The following is a 20,876-nucleotide window of genomic DNA, read 5'->3' on the forward strand; positions in this document are numbered from 1 at the left end:
CTGAGCACTTGGAGATGAGCTCTCTGGGCTCGGGCCAGTAGAGATGGGGGACGATCTGGAAGGATGGGGAACAGGTTTCCATAGGTGTCTGCCGCCACTCAACGGGCCGGGCGCCGTCCTGGGCACCTCGCAGGTATGAACACTTACTCCTCACGGCACCCTTGAAGTAGGAAGCATTATTTTATCGTGCCTATTTTAGATGAGGAAAGGTCAAACTCCAAATGCGCAGCGCTGGCCTCTGCCCCGCTCGGGGCGGAGCACAGAACTTCCATCAGGGAACCAAGACTGCAGGACGGGAAGAGCCGCAGCAGGAAACAGCTTGGGGGGGGGGCAGAGAGCGCTGAGGGGCCCAGAGGGTGAGTTTTGAGTTACTTAGAGACCGTCGGGCTCTCACACCAGTTTCTGACTGGGGTGGACACTCCAAGTCTTGGGGACCTTTCTAAACATGAGTGAGTGTCTCCCCGTCGACCTGCGGCTAGTCCTTGCTGAGGATGGTGATGCACGTCACTCACAGACTCCTGATTTCAAGGAAGTAAATCCAACCGGAACTAGCTTAACCAAAAGGGGAAGTGTGGTGACATCTGAGGACCGGCTTTCCCGGCAACAGGACCCTGAACTCGTGTTGCCAGGAATCTCTAGTTTCTGTTCCTTTCCTGCCACAGACCCCCCAGGGCAGACAGCGGCCTCTCACATACCTGGGCAGGTTGTCCACGGTTCTCACCGCCGGAGAGGAGAGTCCCAGAGAACAACTCCGACTGGCGCAGCCCCTGCCAGGAGCGGGAGCACACGGCCAGGCCCCAGCCGGTCTGCCCAGCGCAGTGTGCGCGGGGAGCAGGCAGCAGCGAGACCCCGTGAGCCAGGCAGAGCCGCCCGCCCTGCCCAGTCTCCCACAGCAGGGCGGGGGTCCCTGGCCTCCGCTGGGCCCTGCCGCCACATGCCGCAGTCAAGAAGGCAATGTCCTCCAGCTCGCTTGGACAGACATTTATTGAGCACCTACTAAGTGCAAGGCACTGCACTAGGTGCCACAGGAAATACAGAGAGTAAACACAGATGGTCCCTGCCCGCGAGGAGCTCACAGTCTAAAAAGGGAGGTGAGACACGGTACATGATCAGCTGCAGTGACACTAGCCAGAGCGGCAAGTGCCAGAAGCGAGACACAAAGGCTGTGGAGTCACGGAATACACGGGCCGCTTCTAGTCAGCAGCACTGGGCAAGGGCACGCAGAGGGCTCGGCCGGCCCTGGGAGGAGGAAGCCCTTTCTTTGGGAGCAGCGCACACCTGGCGGGAGCCTGCAGGCACCTGCGCACCCCCCCCCCCCAGCTGCAGAGCACGTGGGCAGGCTCCACTGGAGTACTAAGCTCAGGGGGCCGAACCTGATGCTCGGGTCAAACACCACTGAGCATCGCTGAACAGGAGGGTGACCAGAAATGTGTTTCTGGAAGAGCAGTCTGGCAGCGCTGCGCACTTGGAAGGGAGGGGGCTGGCTGGTTGGGGCGGTAGGGCGGCCATGGAGAGCATGGCTAGTGGGCAGTGGCGAGCAAAGGACCAGGGCAGGGTGGGGAAGGGGGGACAGTGAGGTTAAGGGAGTTGGACCCCTAAGAGTGAGGGCAGTTTCTCAAAACGTGGCCTGTGGCCCCCCTGCACGGGCATCGTCCGGGAGCCGGAGCTGCAGACTCCCAGGCCCTGCTGCGGAGCCGCGCGAGGGCACCGCAACCTGCACCTCAGCCTGCGCCCCGCCACGGGCCCTGCAGGCGGGCCAACATTTGGGAGCCGCCAGTTGAGAAAGAGAAGGGTGTTAAGGACTGACCTTCAGGTAAAAAAGGGGACAAAAAAGAACGAAGACGTCTAGGAGAGAGGGAAATCTCAGAAAGTGAGGAAAAGAAAGCCCACGGCAGCAAAAGCTGCGGCTGCCGAGTGTGCGCAGGACGACAGGGACTGCGCGGTCCCAGTCTCCCCTAGACCTGCGTGGAGGGTGTGCAGGTGTGCAGACTGGGAAGTGAGGCGTGAGGAAGTAGGAGCGACAGACAGACAGGATTCTTAGGGAATCAGGTTTCACTTTACCCTGAAGGATCTGAAGTAGGCAGGTGTGATGGCGAGGTAGACAACGAAATGGAGGTGAGCAGGAGGAACTGACTCCAGTGGGGAGATGAGAGGCAGCGGGCTCAGGGCCGTGGACCCAGGGCAGGTAGGATGAGGAAGGCCCGCGAGAAGTGCAGGCAGGAGGTGGGCGGGGGTCTGAGGTACAGGGCTGGGTACCAGGCTGAGAGTCGTCTAGAGCACACCACCCTCCTTCCGCCAGAAACACGACAAGCCTACATAAGCCCGGTGCCATCTCTCCTTTCACTGCCACCAAGAGCCGCACCAGGCCCGGGTCCCCAGCAACACAGCCGAGCCGCCTTCCAGCCGTTTCCGTGACTGGCGCCCACAGGGTCTCACGTGGACGGCCAGACAGAAAGGCTCCCAGAGCCGGTGGCCTGCGGCCTAAGAACTCGGGCATGGCGCCATCCAGCTCCACCAGCCACTCCTGACCCTGCACTCTCTCCAGCAATGGACACCTCGTCTGTTGAATGTGGGTGGCATGTTCTGCCCTGTCAGCTACACATGGATGCTGAGAGATGCGGGCTGCAAAGCCACCAGACAGGCAAGCCCATTGCGGAGCCCAAGGTAGCAGTGGAGGCTCCTGCAGGAGGCAGGCCAGCTGACAACATTTACTTAGCAGCAACACTGGGCCTGGTACTAGGAGGGGCTGAGAATAGGCGATGAGTCCTTTTTAATATATTTAATTTTAATTTTTCTTGTTTCTGTTTTGTAGAGAGAGACAGGGTCTCACTGTACTCAGGCTGGTGTTGAAACCCCAAGCCCCAGCGATACTTCAGCCTTGGACTCCCAGAGAGCTAGGATTACAGGTGTGAGATACTGTGTCCTGCCAGTGAGTCCTTTTTTAATGGATGATAATTATGTTTTTAAATACTAAATTTAACTAAATTTGATGGATTTCAGAAAAATTGTTTCATTACCATCTGTAAAGGTAATAAGCACTTAATGCTTTTCTGCCCTCCTCCCACTGCAGCCCTCCTTCCCATGCCCAAGAAAGGGGAATAGGGCAGGTAGATCTCTCAGATACAGTACTAACACAAAGGCTTACAGAACTCAAGGGTCAAAGGTCAAGTTGCTTCTAGAGCCTGGAAAACCCAAGACTCCTTCAGCCCAGCCAGTTCCACCCCGTGTCTCTTCTCTGAAAGCGAGGAGGAGAAACAGTGGACTGGCAAGGCTGCTGAACTGAACCTTGAGCCAGCAGGTCAGAGCCACTGCAGGGCGGCCCGGCCCTCACACCTCTGCTGTGCTGCTGAGGCCACCTTCCAGGCTTGCCTCAAGTCTCTACCTCTACTTCCACAGCCGGGTGACCTGGCAACCTGCCCCAAAGCGACAGGGGACAACCAGTTTCACATTAGGATGCAGCAAGGCATCTGAGAAAAACATGACTGAGGTACAAGTCTGGCCACCTAGAGGGCTCCGGCTGTGTCCTGAGGGACACAGGGATCAAACAAAACCAAGAGGAAATGCACCCGGCAGGAACATTCTGGGATGCCACCCAGGCCCCTCACCATGAAGAACCAAACACACCCAGTCCTGAGCCACTATCTCAGGGGCTGGGAGAGAGAGATGGTCCAGGGCAGGCAGGAAATTGACCACGAGCAGCATGGGGAGCGCACAGGTGTAAAATACAAAGCCCTTTGAGGTCCAGATAAGAGTAAAGATGTTAAGAATTACCCAGGAAAAGAACTTCACTAACACAAGATTTGGGCAACACTGAAAAAAGACAATACTAAGACATCAACTCTGAGAAAGACTCACAGGAAAGATTATTTAGGAGGACACCAAGGAGACAAACACAGGAAAAATAAATACAGGGGCTCTGGGACCCCACTGGAGCTACTAATGCTATTTATTGGCTTGGGTCATTCTTGAGAATAGAAAACTGCTTTTTGGCAAAGCTGCACAAATTCCTCATCAGGACATCTCCCATGGTTCTGGACACAAGACGGCCACAAGGATGGGGCTCTTCATTAAACTTCCCTACACCTCGCCATGGTCTTCAGAGGCTAAGACTTCTAGAGTCGAGACAGGTGCGTGCCCGGCTGGCGAGTGTGAGAGCACTGGCTGAGGAGTTTGGTCCCTGCCCAGCCACCCCGAGGCTAAGGGCGTGGCACGTCCGGGTGGCCAGCACTCTGGGCCTCTGTTCCTCTTCTGCAGGGCGGAAGGGGAAGAAGGGTGGGACTACATGAGCTTTGACATTTCTTCTAGCCCTGTTATTCTGTGAGTCTAACTTTGCCCTGGTCATTAACAACGGCTAGGCACAAAGTGCCATCTAGTGGCACCATTGGTCCACTCCCACACATGGCTTCAACAAAAGATCCCACAGAAGCAAACCAACTTCTACTGAGTCTAACTCTGGGGGTGAGGGCAGAGGAGGCTGGAAGGGGTGAGCACACTTCATGTTACTGGACATGACATATTTATCTCAAGAAAATATACTTTAAGAGATCTTGCTTTCCTTAAGAAAGCAACTCTTTTTTATTTAGAAAGACTAACCATATCCATTTGTCAATATTTTCAGCTTTAAGGAAAATAGTTTAAAAAACATAAAAATGTAAATACACTCAAGAGTAACTGCTATTAAACAGTTCTGAACAGGCAGAAAATGTAGACTTTCCTTTTACAGAAAATGTTAAATTTGTAATAGCAGCAAAATTTATATATAGAAAAAAGCTGGTTTTGAAAACCCAGATTTCTTTTGTACACAAAACAGTTTTTTCTATACAACAGCGTTTACACTGGGAAACAGGTTCTTCACATTGTGCTAGTTCCCATAAGGTACAGGCATCGGCTTGAGTTTGATCGCTAGCCCTGAGCCCCAGCTCCTCAGCACAACCTTCAATCCAACACCATGGCAGAGAGCGCGTTCAGATCTTTCATGTATGGATGGGCCACCAAGATCTGGTCGATTTTCAGTCTTTGTTCTGAGTCAGGGAAGATCTTCAGAAGGGCTTCCCTCAGCTCGTTGGTTTCTGCAGAAGATCTCTGTGCTGGCACGGGCAGATTCTGCTGGATATTGGGAAGGTTCGGCAGGAGTGGGAAGTGGGGCTGCTGAGGAAGCCAGTGGCTTGGAGGGGCTCCCTGAATCCGGGTGGGAGGCTGGTGACTGGTGCTGGCTGCCTGGGTGCCAGGGACTCTGAAGCTGGGGTCAAACATGCCCACATTTGGCAGGGCATTGAGTAGGGGCTGCATATCTCTGTGAATGGAAGCAAGTCCTGGTGAGTTGGGTTATAAGATAAATAAGAAACCCTTCTAAAGTATCTACTGCTGGCCTCGAGGCTCAGTATTTTGCTCCCTGGTTTCCAAAGCAAGACCTAAGATTGCAGCAGCGGCGGCGGTGATGTCAGCCGCCCACAGAGAAGCCTGAGGGATTCCACTGATGCCATCTCTAGACAGATCGTAGCGGGATGAGCTCTTCGTGAGCTGGCACCACCTTCCCAGGTCTGCTCTTACGAGGACTGAGCCCATCCGGCTGTTCGGCTCTAATGCAGAGCTTTCAAAGCACATGATGGGGTCTTGCTCCTCTGGAGATTCTGACTCTGCACAGGAACGGCGGCTGAGAGAAATTAGAGAGAGGGCGCCCACCCGCCTCCCGGCTGGCATGTTGGCTCACACCTGTAATCCCAGCACTTTGGGAGGCCAGGGTGGGAGGATCCCTTGAGGCCAGGAGTTCAAGACCAGCCTGAGCACCATACATCATAGCAAGACCAGTCTGTACAAAAAATATATATTTTTTTTGAGAAAGAATCTCGCTCTGTTGCCTCGCTAGAGTGCCCTGGCATCAGCCTAGCTCAGAGCACCTCAAACTCCTGGGCCTTAACCCTCCTGCCTCAGCCTCCCTAGTAGCTAGGACTACAGGCGTGCACCACCATACCCAGCTAATTTTTTCTATTATTTATAGTTGTCCAGCTAATTTCTTTCTATTTTTTAAGTAGAGACAGGGTCTTGCTCTTGCTCAGGCTGGTCTCGAACTCCTGAGCTCAAATGATCCACCCGCCTCGGCCTTCCAGAGTGCTAGGATTACAGGTGTGAGTCACCACACCTGGCCTGTACAAAAATATTTAAAAATTAGCTGGGCATGTTGGTGTGCACCTGTAGTCCCAGCTACTTGGGAGGCAGAGACAGGAGGACCATTTAAGCCCAGGAATTTGAGGCTGCAGTGAGCTATGATGACACCACTGCACCCTAGCCTAGGCAAACAAAGCAAGATCCTGTCTCAAAAAAAAAAAAAAAAAAGAGTAGTATCTATTCATTGTCCTTAAGATTCATTAAAAAGGGAGTGGGGGGGGGGAGGAAGAAAGAAAGAAAAAGGGGCCCCCTTTGGGCAGAGAGGTAACCCTACTGACTCATGGATTATCCTTCCCCACCAAAGGCTGGGTGAGGCGTGGGTGCGTGTGGGTGCGCAAGTGTGTCTGCACGGGGAGGGCATCTGCGCTGTTAAAAGCTTTCGGCCTGCAGCTGAGAAATGGGGCTGGCTGAACAGTTTTCCCACCCCAAAACTTAACTAACTTCAAAAGTTAGTCCCCTTGTGATGGAAGTGATCAATAAATTCTCTCTTTTTTGTTACACCCCACCCTGTACTCACACTCACTTGTTCTCTCTCACTGAATTCTTAACAAATTAGTTAAGACCTCTGTAAAGAGCCACTAGGTGAGAAGAAAAAGGGCACGCAGGACTGACCCTGCTACCAAGCTGCTCAAGGAGTGGGAGGAAGCAGAGAACTCTTCTCCTGGTAAGTCTGCCCCATGGACCCGATGCTCACACACAGGCCTCAGGTCCTAAAGCTCAGCAGAGGCTTTCCCAGTTAAGAAGCGTGGCAGTGAAATGAGCTGGACTGATATGCAGCAGGGTTAAAAATGGCTGCCATTCTCTTGGTGTGGGTAGAGAAGCATGCCGTTTGGGAACTAAGTCCTCATCTGTGTAATAAAACCCAAAGGCTCAAAGAGAAACAATTCACAAGACCAGGGAGCTAAAATCGTGGTGGTCTCCTAGACAGAAGACACCTCCTGTGTGAATCCCCCCTCCACTGAATCCAAACCTATAATCCCAAAGGTTCCTATTACAAATAGAGATCAGCTTTAAGTTTTACTGCTTGAAAAGCTGGGACAGCTGTGTCTTCCTCTCAGTTTACCTCCCACCCCCCAACATCCCCATGCAAATAGCTACTGCAAAATGCACAGAAGTATAGCCTATTTTAGTTTTTAAAAAGAAGAAAGGTCTGTCACCAAGGTTATATGATTTGCCAGTTAGATAGGCAAGAAACTTTAGTTAACAATGTCTGTTACCTGAATTCTGAAAACAAACTACCACTACACCAAGTTCTTAAAAACAAACAAACCAATCCAAACAAGAAAACCTAAACTATCAAATCAATTTCAGATAAATATGGAATACTAGCTTTTCCATCCAAGGAAGGTGAAAAGTAACTGTCAGTTTCCCCAGGTCATGATTCCTGAATAAATTAATATAAGCACAATATATTCAAAGTAAATGACTTTAAAAATGAAAATAAAGACATTTTACACATACATAATGAATCCAAGTGGCATTCATTAATAAGTGACCACACCAGCATAGAAAATTTGCTTTGTCTTTTTACACCACGAAATAAGTTTGGCTCCCAATCCTCTCCTAGGATTAAAACCAAAAGGACCACAGTTGAAATTCTGGGGTGCCTGCTTGATTAGCTTTCATATGCATTACACCAGCAGTAAATCTAAGGCTTTAAAAAAATTTGGGGGGGACTTGAGTATGCATGGATTTGGGTGAAAAAATAAAAAGAAAAAATAAATAAAAATATAAAGAAAAAAATTTTTTTTTCTTTTTTTTTCTTTTTTATTCCCACTTACCTGTGCTATATAAAAAAAATTAAAATGCCATTTTTAGTGTTTAAAGATAGTACTTGCACTAAAGCACAATTAACTTTAATAGAAAAAAAATTTTTTTGACAGGAGTACAGTGCCACAATCACAGCACACTGCAGCCTTGAACTCCTGGACTCAAGCAATCCTCCTGCCTCAGCCTCTGAGGAGCTAGGACTATAGGCATGCGCCACAAGATACAGCTAATTTTTTTTTTTTTTTTTTTTTAAGAGAGATGATGTTTCACTCACTATGTTGCCCTGGATGGTCTCAAACTACTGACTGGACTCAAGTGATCACCTCAGCCTCCCAAAGTGCTGGGAATACAGGCATGAGCCATCACACCTGATCTGAAATAATTTTTTAAGTACAAGACAGTCTGAAAAAGGAAATACCTGAGAAAGACTTCCTTCCGAAGAAATTCTTCTAATCGAGGTCCACTTCTTCCCAGAGGATCATCAGGAACCATAAATATGTCCCCCACGAATGTGTACTGAAGCAATCTGCAGCACAGAGAATAATTACAGTGCTGGGGAAACGCTAGTCTTCCTTGCTGCAGGCTGAGAAGTCTCTCAAACTAGCTACCCAATTCCAAAGCAATAGTCGGGTCAGCCTATAAATTCTAAGACTGCTTAACTGCCCAAAGGGGAAGGAAAAAAAACCACAAAAAAACACCACCCAAGTTAAACCATTTAAATTTCTGTTTGGACACAAAATACAATAGACTTCTTAAGAAACTTTATCACAAATTTTTCAAAGACTTTCAGATTTCTATCCCAGCTTGGAAAGCAGCTTCTTCTCTTACTGTAACTTTGAAAAACAAGATTTAAAGACTGTCAGCTTAGGACCCAACAGGTACTCAATGAAGGTTTAATCTTTGAATAAAACTGGTAATAAGTGTGCCCATAGGCAAACCCACTGAAAACAACCTTTTAAAAAAGGAAAACAATATGATATATGAAGAAAGAAAATCTGAGGTCAGGAGAGCATTATTCATCAACTCTAGGGAAAATGGGGAAAAAAAAACCCAAAGTCCCAAGTGCCTATGCTTGCTGCCCAGGTCTTGTTTCTGCCTTGCTTTTGTGGATTCTGAAAGCAATGGGTTGGTTTGAAAATATGAATTTCATATTCTCTTGCATTTAAACCCTCCATACATGCACAGATGAGTGTCCCATAAATAGTGACAATGAGCTCAGGGTAAAGATCCAACAGAAACATGCCCTAGGAGATTGATGGCTGATTAACTGTGCCCAGAAGGTCAAAGGCCAATTCTTGGTTCAGTTATCAACAATAGCTTTTTAACAGAATATGGGTCACAGTGCATATAGGAATTAACTCTCACCTGGGCTTTTACAGAAAAGAATCTTTTTCTAAAATCCTGTAATGATTTAGCAAAATGTAAAGACCAGACAAGGGGAAACTGTGAGACCCCAACAGAGATAAATATCTAGTTGTGCTAGTTACATTACTAGTGACATTATACACTAGTTATACTTAGTTTGAGGTATGTTATTCATGTTTTAAGATTTGTGGCATATGTGACTTATCTCTGGCACTACTATATACTCTTGCTTTTTGGTTTAAATAACTGGTCAGGTGACACTTGTTAACAAAAAGTCCAGAAGGCAGTGTTCACTGATCTTAAGGCAGTTTTCAACAGATGTACACATTCACAGTACCACCAAAAACAAACACAGAATGCTAAACTCTTGACTTAATTTTGTTATTTTGGATGATATCTAAACATGTTTTCAATACAGATGATTAAACTATGACTGTAAAAAGCTCAAGAAAAGCATCAGAGGTTAAAAAGTAGAAATAATCTCTCCTGACTCCCAAGATGTGAAATCCACTCAGCACAGCTTGTGGTCCTATCCCCTTGGTGGAATCAAAGTATTTCAGAGCTGGAATCTCAGGTGACATGACGTCAAACCTCTCCCTTCACAGTTGAGGAAAACAGGGAGGCCCAATGACCTGCCACAGTTTCCCATGGCATCAAGGTAGGGTGAAGTTAGGAGACCATGTGTGGCCCGTTACAGTTAACCCTGCCACAAAGCCTTTCCCTTGTGTCATGCAAGAAAACACTGACATCTCAGAAGATATCATGTGGGCACACGCAGCGTGCCTACACTCATCACTTGCTGGCTTTACAGCTTTGTGCTGGAACCAACCACCCTGTGGACTGTGAGGACAGCACAGCCATATGATAATGTGGTCCCCTATTATCCTGGCTTCTGATAATGTGGTCCCCTATTATCCTGGCTTCTGATAATGTGGTCCCCTATCCTGGCTTCTGATAATGTGGTCCCCTATCTTGGCTTCTGCAGGGCCAGAGTACATAAAAAACAAACAGAATGCAAACAGAAACAAACAAAAACTTTTCTGCCCAAAGACAAAGAAGAACATATTACCTTTTTGTAATAATTTCTCGCCAAGAAACAGACTCGGTCACAAATTCTCTGAAGTTATCATTTGTTACAATTATGCCACCAGTTTTGTCTGCTAAGTGTAGTAGAAACCTGTGGTAATAGGAGAGAATTTAAAATGAGCAACACGCATCCCTGGCTTAGAGAGGCCGTGTTATAAGAAAACAAAGGGATATCCTGTTCACAGGAAAATCACCAAAGAATTTAACCAAGGCTAAGCAGCAGAAAAGTCAAGCCTCTGTCACCTGAATCATTGAATTATTAGTGATTATAAACAAATTATTTTTCATACAACCTAATTCTTTTTCCAAATTATCCCATCTCTAATTTATGTATTTTTCTAGGAAAGTCACATTATCAGTAGTGGTAATATGAATATATGAGGACCAGAGCAGAGAATGAATTAGAGTTGGCAAGCTATGAAATCACTATTCTATTTTTAGTTGCTAAGCTACAGACAATATTTTGGTTCTAAGATTAGCTATTTGGTAAACCAGTCTTGCCATTCTTCTTCTTCTTGTTTTTTTTTTAATTTCATAGGTTCATATTTTTTGTTCTGATTTAAGAAGAGATGTCTAGAACTATCTTTCTGTTTAGCCTAAATTATAGATTCACTCAAAAGGAAGCTGTGAAGGGACACACGGTGACGAAAAGGGGTAAGAATTAAACAGTAAAGAAGAACTCTATTTCACTGGTAGAGATTATTCATGTTCAAACCCTCTCAATAGGATATCTGTGAGGACAATGTGATGTTTATGTCAAGTCAGGATGACTACTTTTGTCTAAGGCAGTGTAGACAAAGATAATGAAACAATAAATTAAGACAATCATTGGAATTGCAAAACAAATGCTTTTATTAGCAGTAGTGAATACTTAAAGGGAATTTTAAAAACAAACTTCAGGCCAGGTGTGGTGGCTCATGCCTCCTCTGGGAGGCCGAGGCTCAGGAGTTTGAGAATAACCTGACGTCTGTACTAAAAATAGAAAAATTAACCAGGCATTATGGTGCATGCCTGTAGTCCCAGCTACTCAGGAGGCTGAGGCAGGAGAGTCACCTGAGCCCAGGAGTTTGAGGTTGCAGTGAGCTATGATCATGCCACTGCACTCTACCCAGAGTGACAGAGTGAGACTCTGTCTCAAAAAAAAAAAAAACAGGCCGGGTGCGGTGGCTCACGCCTGTAATCCTAGCTCTCTGGGAGGCCGAGGCGGGTGGATTGCTCGAGGTCGGGAGTTCGAAACCAGCCTGAGCAAGAGCGAGACCCCGTCTCTACTATAAATAGAAAGAAACTAATTGGCCAACTAATATATATAGAAAAAATTAGCCGGGCATGGTGGCTCATGCCTGTAGTCCCAGCTACTTGGGAGGCTGAGACAGAAGGATCGCTTGAGCCCAGGAGTTTGAGGTTGCTGTGAGCTAGGCTGACGCCATGGCACTCACTCTAGCCTAGGCAACAAAGTGAGACTCTGTCTCAAAAAAAAAAAAAAAAAAAAAAAAATCCCACCACACTTCATTAGTTTCAGAAATCTTAGAAAACCTTGAATAGTAAACAGGATTTAGTTCTTTGGCTTACTAGTGAACATTTTACAAATTATTTCTAACTTGCATGAGTTGCAAGTGATGATGTCTGCTCAGAAGTGTTAATAAAAATAGGTAGTAAGGCTTCTGAGTGCAAGTCCTATGAATTAGGACATACATTCGTGTCCTCTAAAATAACCCAGAGAGCCATATAAATCAAGCTAAAGCTTAGTATGCACACTTGTATATGGGTTCAAATCCTGCTGGTGAGGACAAAGCTGCAGTGCTAGAGGATCTGAGCCCTCCAGGGTCCCTGCCCACTGTCACTGGGCTGAGCGAGAAGCGCCTTCCACCCCAGCCCCCCAGTCCTCCCCCCCGCCCCTCCCCTGAGTGCTGCCCTCTTTCAGCTTCCCGTCACTGCTGACTCTCATCAGATCAGGCCTCTCACACCAGCCCGGTGCAGCCCGGTGCGGGGCAAGGGGCGGTCGATGAGAAGGCCCTTTGGGTGAACGAATGTCTCTGTGGTCCCAAGTCCCCTTCCCCCTGCCAAGGCCCTCTTTTTATCTCTTACTCATTCAACTATCATTCACTAGCCTGGGTCACAAGCGAGACACTATCTCCAGTGGGGAGTATTCAGGTGGAACACTGAGGCGAAAACACCAAGGGGGCTCTAAGTGCTATGAGCCAGATAAAAATAAACAGGGTAAATGTAGGAGAGCAAACACTAAGCAGCCACCACTGAGGTCCCCAAGAACTGGCAGACATGCTTCTAATTCCACACCATGAGGAGCATTTTAAAAACTGGTCCTCATGCTACTGGGTAAGTCTGGAACCTTCTCTTAGGCAAAACTCCCCTCTATTACTTACATGTATGCCTTCTCTAGACCACAATTTCTTTTTTTTCTTTCTTTTTTTTTTTTTTTAAGGCTGCCTTAGACCAGGGAAGGACCACAATTTCTTTAGGGCAGGAGATACTTCTGAACCACATATGTCCCCAGAACCTAGTTTTGCACATTCAACTTAGTTATTGCACTGGACTTGGTTACTATTCAATAAAGTTTTTATAAACAAATTTAAAAGGTGCATACTAAATGTTGGTGACCAGGTATACCAGCACCTACTTTCTGGGCATACCAGCTTAAGAAATGCAGCTTGCTCCTATCACACTAGGGTCAGTTAAGACATCCTCCATGATGTGGAGGAAATACTGAGGGCTCAGGCATGACAATGACAAACTAAGTCAGTGGCCAAAAATAGAACACGAGGAGATAGATATTATGTGAAAACCACTTTTGAGGTTGCCAGGCTAAGATAAGACAACATGACTTTAAGTATGTACAAAAAAGCCTACAACTAAATATCTGCTCTTACTTATTGATGTTCAGCCATGTTTTACTAAAAACCAAACCAAACCTCTTAACTCGACAGCTTCTTCTTGATGTTCCTAAAACCATATGGCAAAGACTGTAGCATCACCTTAATGACAATAAACGTTAAAATTCTCAACCCTGAGTCAAGTGAGTCATGGAAGAGTGTGGACCTGCCCACTAGCACAGCTGCTCCCCCACTCACACCTTAGGAAGGAAAAGGGCCTTTCATACCTGTCATCATGAGAAGCAATTCTTTCTCCAAAGACCATCCTGGCAGGAGTTAAAGATAATATTCCAAGCTCCTGGAGCTGGGTTAAGAAGTGCTGTTCTGTTGATGGAATAAGTTGAATACACATTCAGAAAATGGCCATTTTCTCAGATGTGTAAATAAATGAAAGTACACCCCAGTGTTTCACTTGTAGAGTAGTAAAAACCTTTTTTCTACTGACTCAATTTTACTAAATTACTAGGAAAGAAAAAAAAAAATCAAGCAGACCCATACTAAGGCAAACGGAATGTATGAAATGACTTTAGCTATTTTTTAAACATAAAAAGATTCAACTCATTTGCTAAGAAAAGTAAACCATAAACCTATATTTAATGAATCCTCCCATCGAGAACTTTTTCAGAGCCATTATTACAAGACGTAGAGGACAAAGAGAGTGATGAGAGAGTCTAGAAGAAAGGGTGGCGGTGGGAACAGGGGAGAGCTATGGGCTAGAAGTAGTGTGAGGGACCAGCTGTTTCACCCAACCCCAAGAAAAGTCCCCTTTTCAAAGTCTCCCTCCAGCTAGCCTCCTAACTTCTCTTAGTTGTCCTAGAACTGCACAGTATATAAGGATTCTAAGACTCACATATCCAATTTCAAAAATAACCACAAAATGAGCAGATCTGCCTCATCCCTCATGTACCTGCTGTTAAAGACAAACATGCTCTTCAAAATGAGGGAGCTGGGAATGCTTGAGAAATGTGTGGTTTGACCATTTCCACCTCTCTAGTGACGAAGTTTCACTTCCTGTTTAATGTATTAGGCAAGTCTTGTACTCACCCTCCCTCCCTATGATCTACCTTTTATTTCTAGGTACTCTCGGCAGCCTGACACAAACTTTTCACCTCTCTTCCAATCATGACCTACGCCACAACCTGAAGTTTCTCTGGAACATTTCATAATTCATAAAAAGTTCGAAATTTTCATGTGTGGCCTGCTAGTCAGCCACAAAGTACTTTACAGTTTAACAGAAATGATGTATATTAAGCTATTAAACAGACTGTTAAAAAGACATATTGAAGGTGCCAAATTTATCAAGTGACCTCAAAATACTATCTAAACAGTCAGATGCAGCCTAATGGAAAGATATTTTTCTCTTTAGAAAGTAAAAAGAAAACTTTTGTGATATATAATGAACTCAAACACAACTTTCTAAAAAACCAATTATATTAACTTTCTACCTATCCTAGAATAGCTTAAGTATTTCTTATGCTATAATATTCTCTTCAATTGATGTTTTACTAGGTGCAATGAATTTACAATTTTGTTTTTAAAGTGGCTGCCCATGGCACATGGCTCTATTCTAAGCAGCCATGTGTTACAATTATAAGCCGACTCATCAAACATCTAATCAGAAATCTGAAAAAATTCATTTCATCTCACCTGTGACATTAGGATCACGTCTTGTTCTCCACTGAGGGACAAATACAGTGATATTTCTGTTGCCAAGCTTCCAAAAATATTCGACTGCAATTGCAATTCCACGGCAAGAAAAGAACTTTTTCAGACCATGGCTATAAGAAAATAAGTAAAAATTTATTTTAGTTTAAAGCATCTTTATTTTTTTTTTTCAGGTGTGTCTTCCACGTGGATAAAGCATCTTTAAAGCATATTAAGTTCACTATGAAAGGATAAAATCCATAAACAAAAACAGAACAAAATTCCACCCCCCCTTTTTACATTTTCTGGTATAAAGTTGCATAGTCTGCTGCTTTGCAAAGCCAAGACAGCATAGCACCCTTTGTGGAAGATATAAGACAGAATCTTACGACTTTTCTTGTATTTTGTTTAGTTGATTAATCGGGTGTACTGCTGTGGTAGAAGCTGTGAACTTCATGGTAATACTTGTTTATTGTACTTTTTTTTTAAAGAGCCCATTCTATTGGGGGGAAAATACTATTTTTAAGTCTTGCCTAATCATTGGCCTCTGAAGTACCTTTATAAATTTTATTAAGAAATTTGTTGCTGAAGCAGAAACAATTTAGTAGCTGTGCTGATGTTTGCCCCTGTGATGGAGGAATGGGGTGAAAATGTGACATGGTTATCACCACTGCAATGTCCAGGGCAGCAGCTGCCTCCTGCCTCAGGATGGCTCCACCCTGCTGGAGAAAGGCAAAATCTACCCAGTGCACACCTTACAGGATGTAAGTTGAAGGCAAGACTAAAATGAAAGTAACTGGGGGCCACGGAAAGTGATTTTATTGAAGAAAGCAGAAACCAGGGCAAAAAGGTAAACAAGAAACAACAGAGGATTAAAAAATGCACACTCTTCCAAAAATACAGTAGCAAATTTTAAAAGCAAGGAAGACAAATACTTAAATTTTATTCTCTAGAAGTGGGGGTAAAAAAGAATAGTGTTTTTAAGTTTAAAATTCTGTAGGTAGTAATTTGTTTGTCTACTATGGGTATTAGAAAGAAAAAAAATCTCTCAAAATCTTAAAACTGGGATGCTACAGTTTATAAGATTTGCATAATCTATTTTCACTGCTTCAATGATCAGCTATATTCAAGTGACAATAAATTCTGCATCTTCAGTCCTGTCTTCTCTCCATGTCTAGTACCACACACCAAAACTGCTTCATGAGTATTTATTTCACTTGAAAATCCTGCCATCGGGAACACATGTGCCCCAAGTCAAACCCAGGCTCTCCTAATTCCAACCCACCCTGCAAACGCCAGTTAGACGAACATCTAAAAGCAGCTCTGAGGCCTTTGATTCTGCTCAAGGCCTTCAACAGCACTGTCCTACACGGATTCTCTGCCTGGCCTCTAGGCCCGCTCCTCATCTGACTAGTCAGAAAGGATCTGGGCAAGTGAGCCTCCCGCTACCATCTGTCAACACACTCAGTTCTGACCATATGGTCCTGCCATCTTGCCCTCCTGGCCTCAGCTTTTCCTTTTGTTGCTTTCTTTGTGGACAATGTTTTTGTACCTTTCCCTTGCTCCTTCTTCAAATGCCCGCAGGACTGAATTCCAGTCTCTCTTCTGGCAAGCTATCTCTCTCTGGACACAGGCCCTTTATCAGCCTTCTCTCTCTCCTCTGACTTCCTATCTGGTACGGTACACCAGAACCACAGAGACAGAATGAATTTAGATTCCTGAGAGAGATGAGAAGTCGGCACTTAGAGACAGAGCAACCTGCCCAGGTTCACAGCCAGAAGGTGGCCAAGCTGGGTGAGACTCAAGCTCCCGCACTCCTGGCCAGGGCCCTTCCCACTCCCCACAGTGGCACCTGTGCACCTGCGCTCCTAAAGAACATGAATGGGCTGGACACTCATAAACATCTAACGTCATGAGGGAATTAGAAAAGCTGCTCACGAACTCCGTTTAGAGGCTAAGGTCTACTCTCTTTTTCAGTGAACCATAAATAAGAAACTGCAGAGGATCTTATCCCAGAAAATATATGCAAGACGGGCCGGGCGCGGTGGCTCACGCCTGTAATCCTAGCACTCTGGGAGGCCGAGGCGGGCGGATTGCTCAAGGTCAGGAGTTCAAAACCAACCTGAGCGAGACCCCGTCTCTACCATAAAAATAGAAAGAAATTAATTGGCCAACTAATATATATATATATAAATCAGCCGGGCATGGTGGCTTGTGCCTGTAGTCCCAGCTACTCGGGAGGCTGAGGCAGGAGGATCACTTGAGCCCAGGAGTTTGAGGTTGCTGTGAGCTAGGCTGACGCCACGGCACTCACTCTAGCCTAGGCAAGAAAGCGAGACTCTGTCTCAAAAAAAAAAAAAAAAAAAAAAAAAAAAAAAAAAAAAGAAAATATATGCAAGTAAACAAACCTTTTCTTAAAGAAATAATTCAGGAGTGATTTATCCTAAAAGCACTCAAATATGGCAAGAATGTAGCAACAATATGACATTTGTTACTAGAAAAAAGACTGTGGTAGTTTTTAAAAGGGGGCCATTTTTAATCTTTAAAAAATAATAAATCATCTATTACTCTAATTGCTTGACCACAAGGACAGGCCTAAAGTTAATGTCAACTACAGATCTAAAAATGACAAGTCACAATACAAATGCCTACTGATTCTTGTTTAGTTAGTTTTTTTTTTTTTTTTTTGGAGGAGGGGAGAAAGAAATTAATTTGCTGGCAAATGAAGAGGTTGGCAGACTCCCATCTTAAAGTACCAATGTCCTTAAGCCTACTGATTCTTAGAAAAACCAAGGGATATGTATGTTTAGTCCTCCAAATGATTACCCCTGAGAGAAATGCACTGAAAAAGTTTGTAAAGTGCCTCCTTAATTCTTCAACAGTTCTTCAACTATCTACTTTTCCTCTTTTCCTTAAATGCATCTATCGATATTGACAGTACAAACTGGATAGAGAGGTAGAGTGCCAGTTCCATTCCACTGGGTCACTGAACAAAAAGGGCAGAAATACAAATAGACAAACTCAGCAAACCTGGAAAAGCTCTGAGAGGAATAAATGGAGCTTCTAGAAACATCAGCTCTAAACTAAGTTCCAAAGTGTTATTCCCAGTGATAAAATCATATCATTCTGATACTCTGAAAACTCTCCAGAGCTGCAGATTCATCCAGAAAATAAAGCAGGAAAAAAAAAATCAGGTGGAGCTGAAATATTATTGTCCTCAAAATAATAGAAGGTCCACTAGGGCTCCTTCCTACTTCAGGTCCAACACCCCAACCAGGGAGACATTAATCATCACTGTCTCTTAGCCTCTTTGCAATCAAACCAGAACAGTTTATTGACAGGTAAACCCAGATCAACTCTCTATTTTGACCTAGAGACAAAGTATATATACCAAGTTTTTGTACAATAACACCTCTCTACTTATGGGACTCCCAGCTCCAAATGCAGAATGAACAGCGATTAGACTGGAAGGCCAGGTGTGTACACTCTTAAGAGAGATTTAAACTCCTGTTTCCCTATAATTGGTAACAAGTTATATAATCAGGTTGTTTCCCATATGATAGCAAGTGGTTAACGAAAAGGAAGAGTGTCAAAAGCAGAGGAGAGATGGGTGCCACAAAGCTGACAAAAACTCGTGGCAGTCATTGAATCAGATAGGGCCATGTGGGGAAAGAGTGGAAACCCCTTTCTCAGTTACCCAGGAAAAAGTGGTTTCCTTGTATAGCTTCTTCCACTTAATAAAAACAGCCATGGAACGTGATGAAGACAGACTAGCATAAAAATGGTTAAAATATATAGTTCTACCAAGCAAAGGGGCAAAATCTCATCTACATGGAAAATTATCAACCCAGATAAGTCAGGTGCTCTTATGCTACAGTTTCAGACTGACAAAAGCCAAATGTTATTTGGCTACCACCGTGCTGTCTAGCCATACACCGCAAACAATTTCCACTTACTCATCATTTGACTCATTTATGGTGACAACGGGGAAAAAAACCAAGTAAGATATACATGATTGGCAGCATTAAGTAGGGTATTTCGGAATTTCTCACGGGTGTATATAAGCGGCAGACATCATACTAGATAGGCAAATAAAGGCAGAAACACAGGGAAGGGTGGGCCTGGGCTGCTTTAGGGCGGGGTTCACACAAAAGGATCCTATTGCTTAAGAACCCAAATTTCCTCTTAACTACTTCCCCCAACTAGTTGGGTCAAATGAGTGAGGTTTACTCACCAGTGCTTATGCAACTCAAGACTTAATTATCCAGTGATGCCAGGGCCTGAAAATTCCAACCTCAACTTCTGCTGGAGAGGACAGGGTGTGTGGGGGTCTGGGGAAAGATATTATGGGCCCAAATCTCATTATCTGTACAACCCTGGACAAGATTTTTAAACCATTTCATGCTACATAGATTATGATTTTTTCCTTGCACGATAGGTATAAAGAGTATGTTTTTAAAAAATAAAATACAGTGCCCAACACACATATAACAGGTGTTTCAGCTTTAAGATCACAAATATTTGCTGAATTAAAAATATGGCCTCAGTTAAAATTTTATCTAAATTGATCACTGGAATAGCAACTATGAAATCACAAATGGGTGATAAAAAGCCACTTAAAAAATCCTAAACTGGCCACACTGGCACTTTCCTGTAGTTCCAGCTACTCAGGAGGCTGAAATGGGAGGATCACTTGAGGCCAGAAGTTCAAGTCCAGCCTAGGCAACACAGTGAGACTCTGTCTCTTAAAAAAGAAAAGAAAAATCCCAAACTATCTTTAAGTCTTTAATTCATTTATTCATCAACAAATCGTTATTGAGTACCTACTGTGTGCCAGGGGCTATGGATATTAGGGGTAGTTCAGTGAATAGCATAGACACGAAGCAGTTCCTTCATGGAATTTGATCTAATTCACACTTAATATTGAAGCAACTAATGGAAAATAAAGGCTGATTTTTTTCTAACTTAAAAAAAATTATTATTCACATAATATAAAAATAACCATTTTAGAGTGACCAATTAAATGGCATTTACTAAGTTCACAATGCTATGCAACCGTCATGTACATCTAGTTCCCAAATATTTCCATCACTCCAAAATAAAACCCTATACCTATAAAGCAGTTTCTCCCCTAGAATAAGGGCTAATTTCAATTACTGATATTTTCAGATCAGTCTACATCAAATTAAGCATAAGTATGTCTTCTCAGGGGAACACATCCTTTTGTAAAAGTGCTGCTTTTAAACGGAGACATCTGTGAATTGGAAGAAAATGCAAATCCTCCCAAAATCATCAGTTTTCAAAAACATTAATAAAAGTCAGCTTGCACATTTCCCTTAGTGCACTAACCAGTAGTTTTCAAGAAATGCTACTGCACTCCAGGGTGTTAGGAAATATATGGGGTGTCACAGTGTCTGTGAAGGAAGACTGTGGGCAAAGGGGGGGTGAGATACAAAGTACTTCCTGTCATGGACAGATGGCACCACTCTGAATTCCAACAGTGACCCCACTGAGAAATATGCTAGTTACTACCCCAAAAGGGTTTTTTAAAGTATCATTATCACTGCTTATTCTATGTTAATTTGCATTTCTTATTCTTTGAACACCAATTTGGGAAATCTTTCCACATACAGAAAAGTGAAAAAGGATTAGTATTACTCACAGTTATGACCTAAATTTTTTACCATCATTTGGCTCAAGAAATCATAACAATGAGGAACTAGTGCTGGGCTTGGACTATCTACGGATGACTGAAATTGAGTTTTACATTTTTACTTAGATAATGCTATGCAGCTATGGGTCATTTGCTGGGTTTCCCCCAATAGGGCTGCCAAAGAAGCAAAGTGAAATGACAATCAACAGTGTTACTTGGAAATGAAGACAAGCATATGACGTATTTTTACTGCCTATCTTCAAAACTTCTAACATCTGAAATGTTAGCATTTTCTTTTCCTTTAT

At 44.3% G+C, this 20,876-nt stretch overlaps 1 protein-coding gene and 1 long non-coding RNA gene across 2 annotated transcripts in view; one reads left to right on the forward strand and one right to left on the reverse strand.

Moving 5' to 3' along the window:
* Positions 1 to 966: 966 nt before the first annotated feature.
* N4BP1 (NEDD4 binding protein 1) overlaps positions 967 to 20,876 on the reverse strand; it is a 61,462-nt gene continuing 41,552 nt past the window's right edge. The window contains exons 3-7 of the mRNA XM_012788979.2: positions 14,922 to 15,052; positions 13,502 to 13,598; positions 10,370 to 10,477; positions 8,354 to 8,461; positions 967 to 5,293 (exon numbers count right to left, since the gene is read on the reverse strand). Coding sequence (XP_012644433.1) covers positions 4,936 to 5,293; positions 8,354 to 8,461; positions 10,370 to 10,477; positions 13,502 to 13,598; positions 14,922 to 15,052 — 802 coding nt within the window. The 3' untranslated portion in view covers positions 967 to 4,935. The remainder of the gene's footprint in view (positions 5,294 to 8,353; positions 8,462 to 10,369; positions 10,478 to 13,501; positions 13,599 to 14,921; positions 15,053 to 20,876) is intronic.
* On the forward strand, positions 2,872 to 8,357 carry LOC142862601 (uncharacterized). Its single transcript, XR_012913664.1, has 3 exons — positions 2,872 to 2,929; positions 6,722 to 6,829; positions 8,049 to 8,357. It is a non-coding gene; the product is annotated as an uncharacterized LOC142862601 (long non-coding RNA).

This window comes from Microcebus murinus, chromosome 20 (genome assembly GCF_040939455.1).
Source record: "Microcebus murinus isolate Inina chromosome 20, M.murinus_Inina_mat1.0, whole genome shotgun sequence".
In the NCBI taxonomy this organism is placed as follows: Eukaryota; Metazoa; Chordata; class Mammalia; order Primates; family Cheirogaleidae; genus Microcebus; species Microcebus murinus.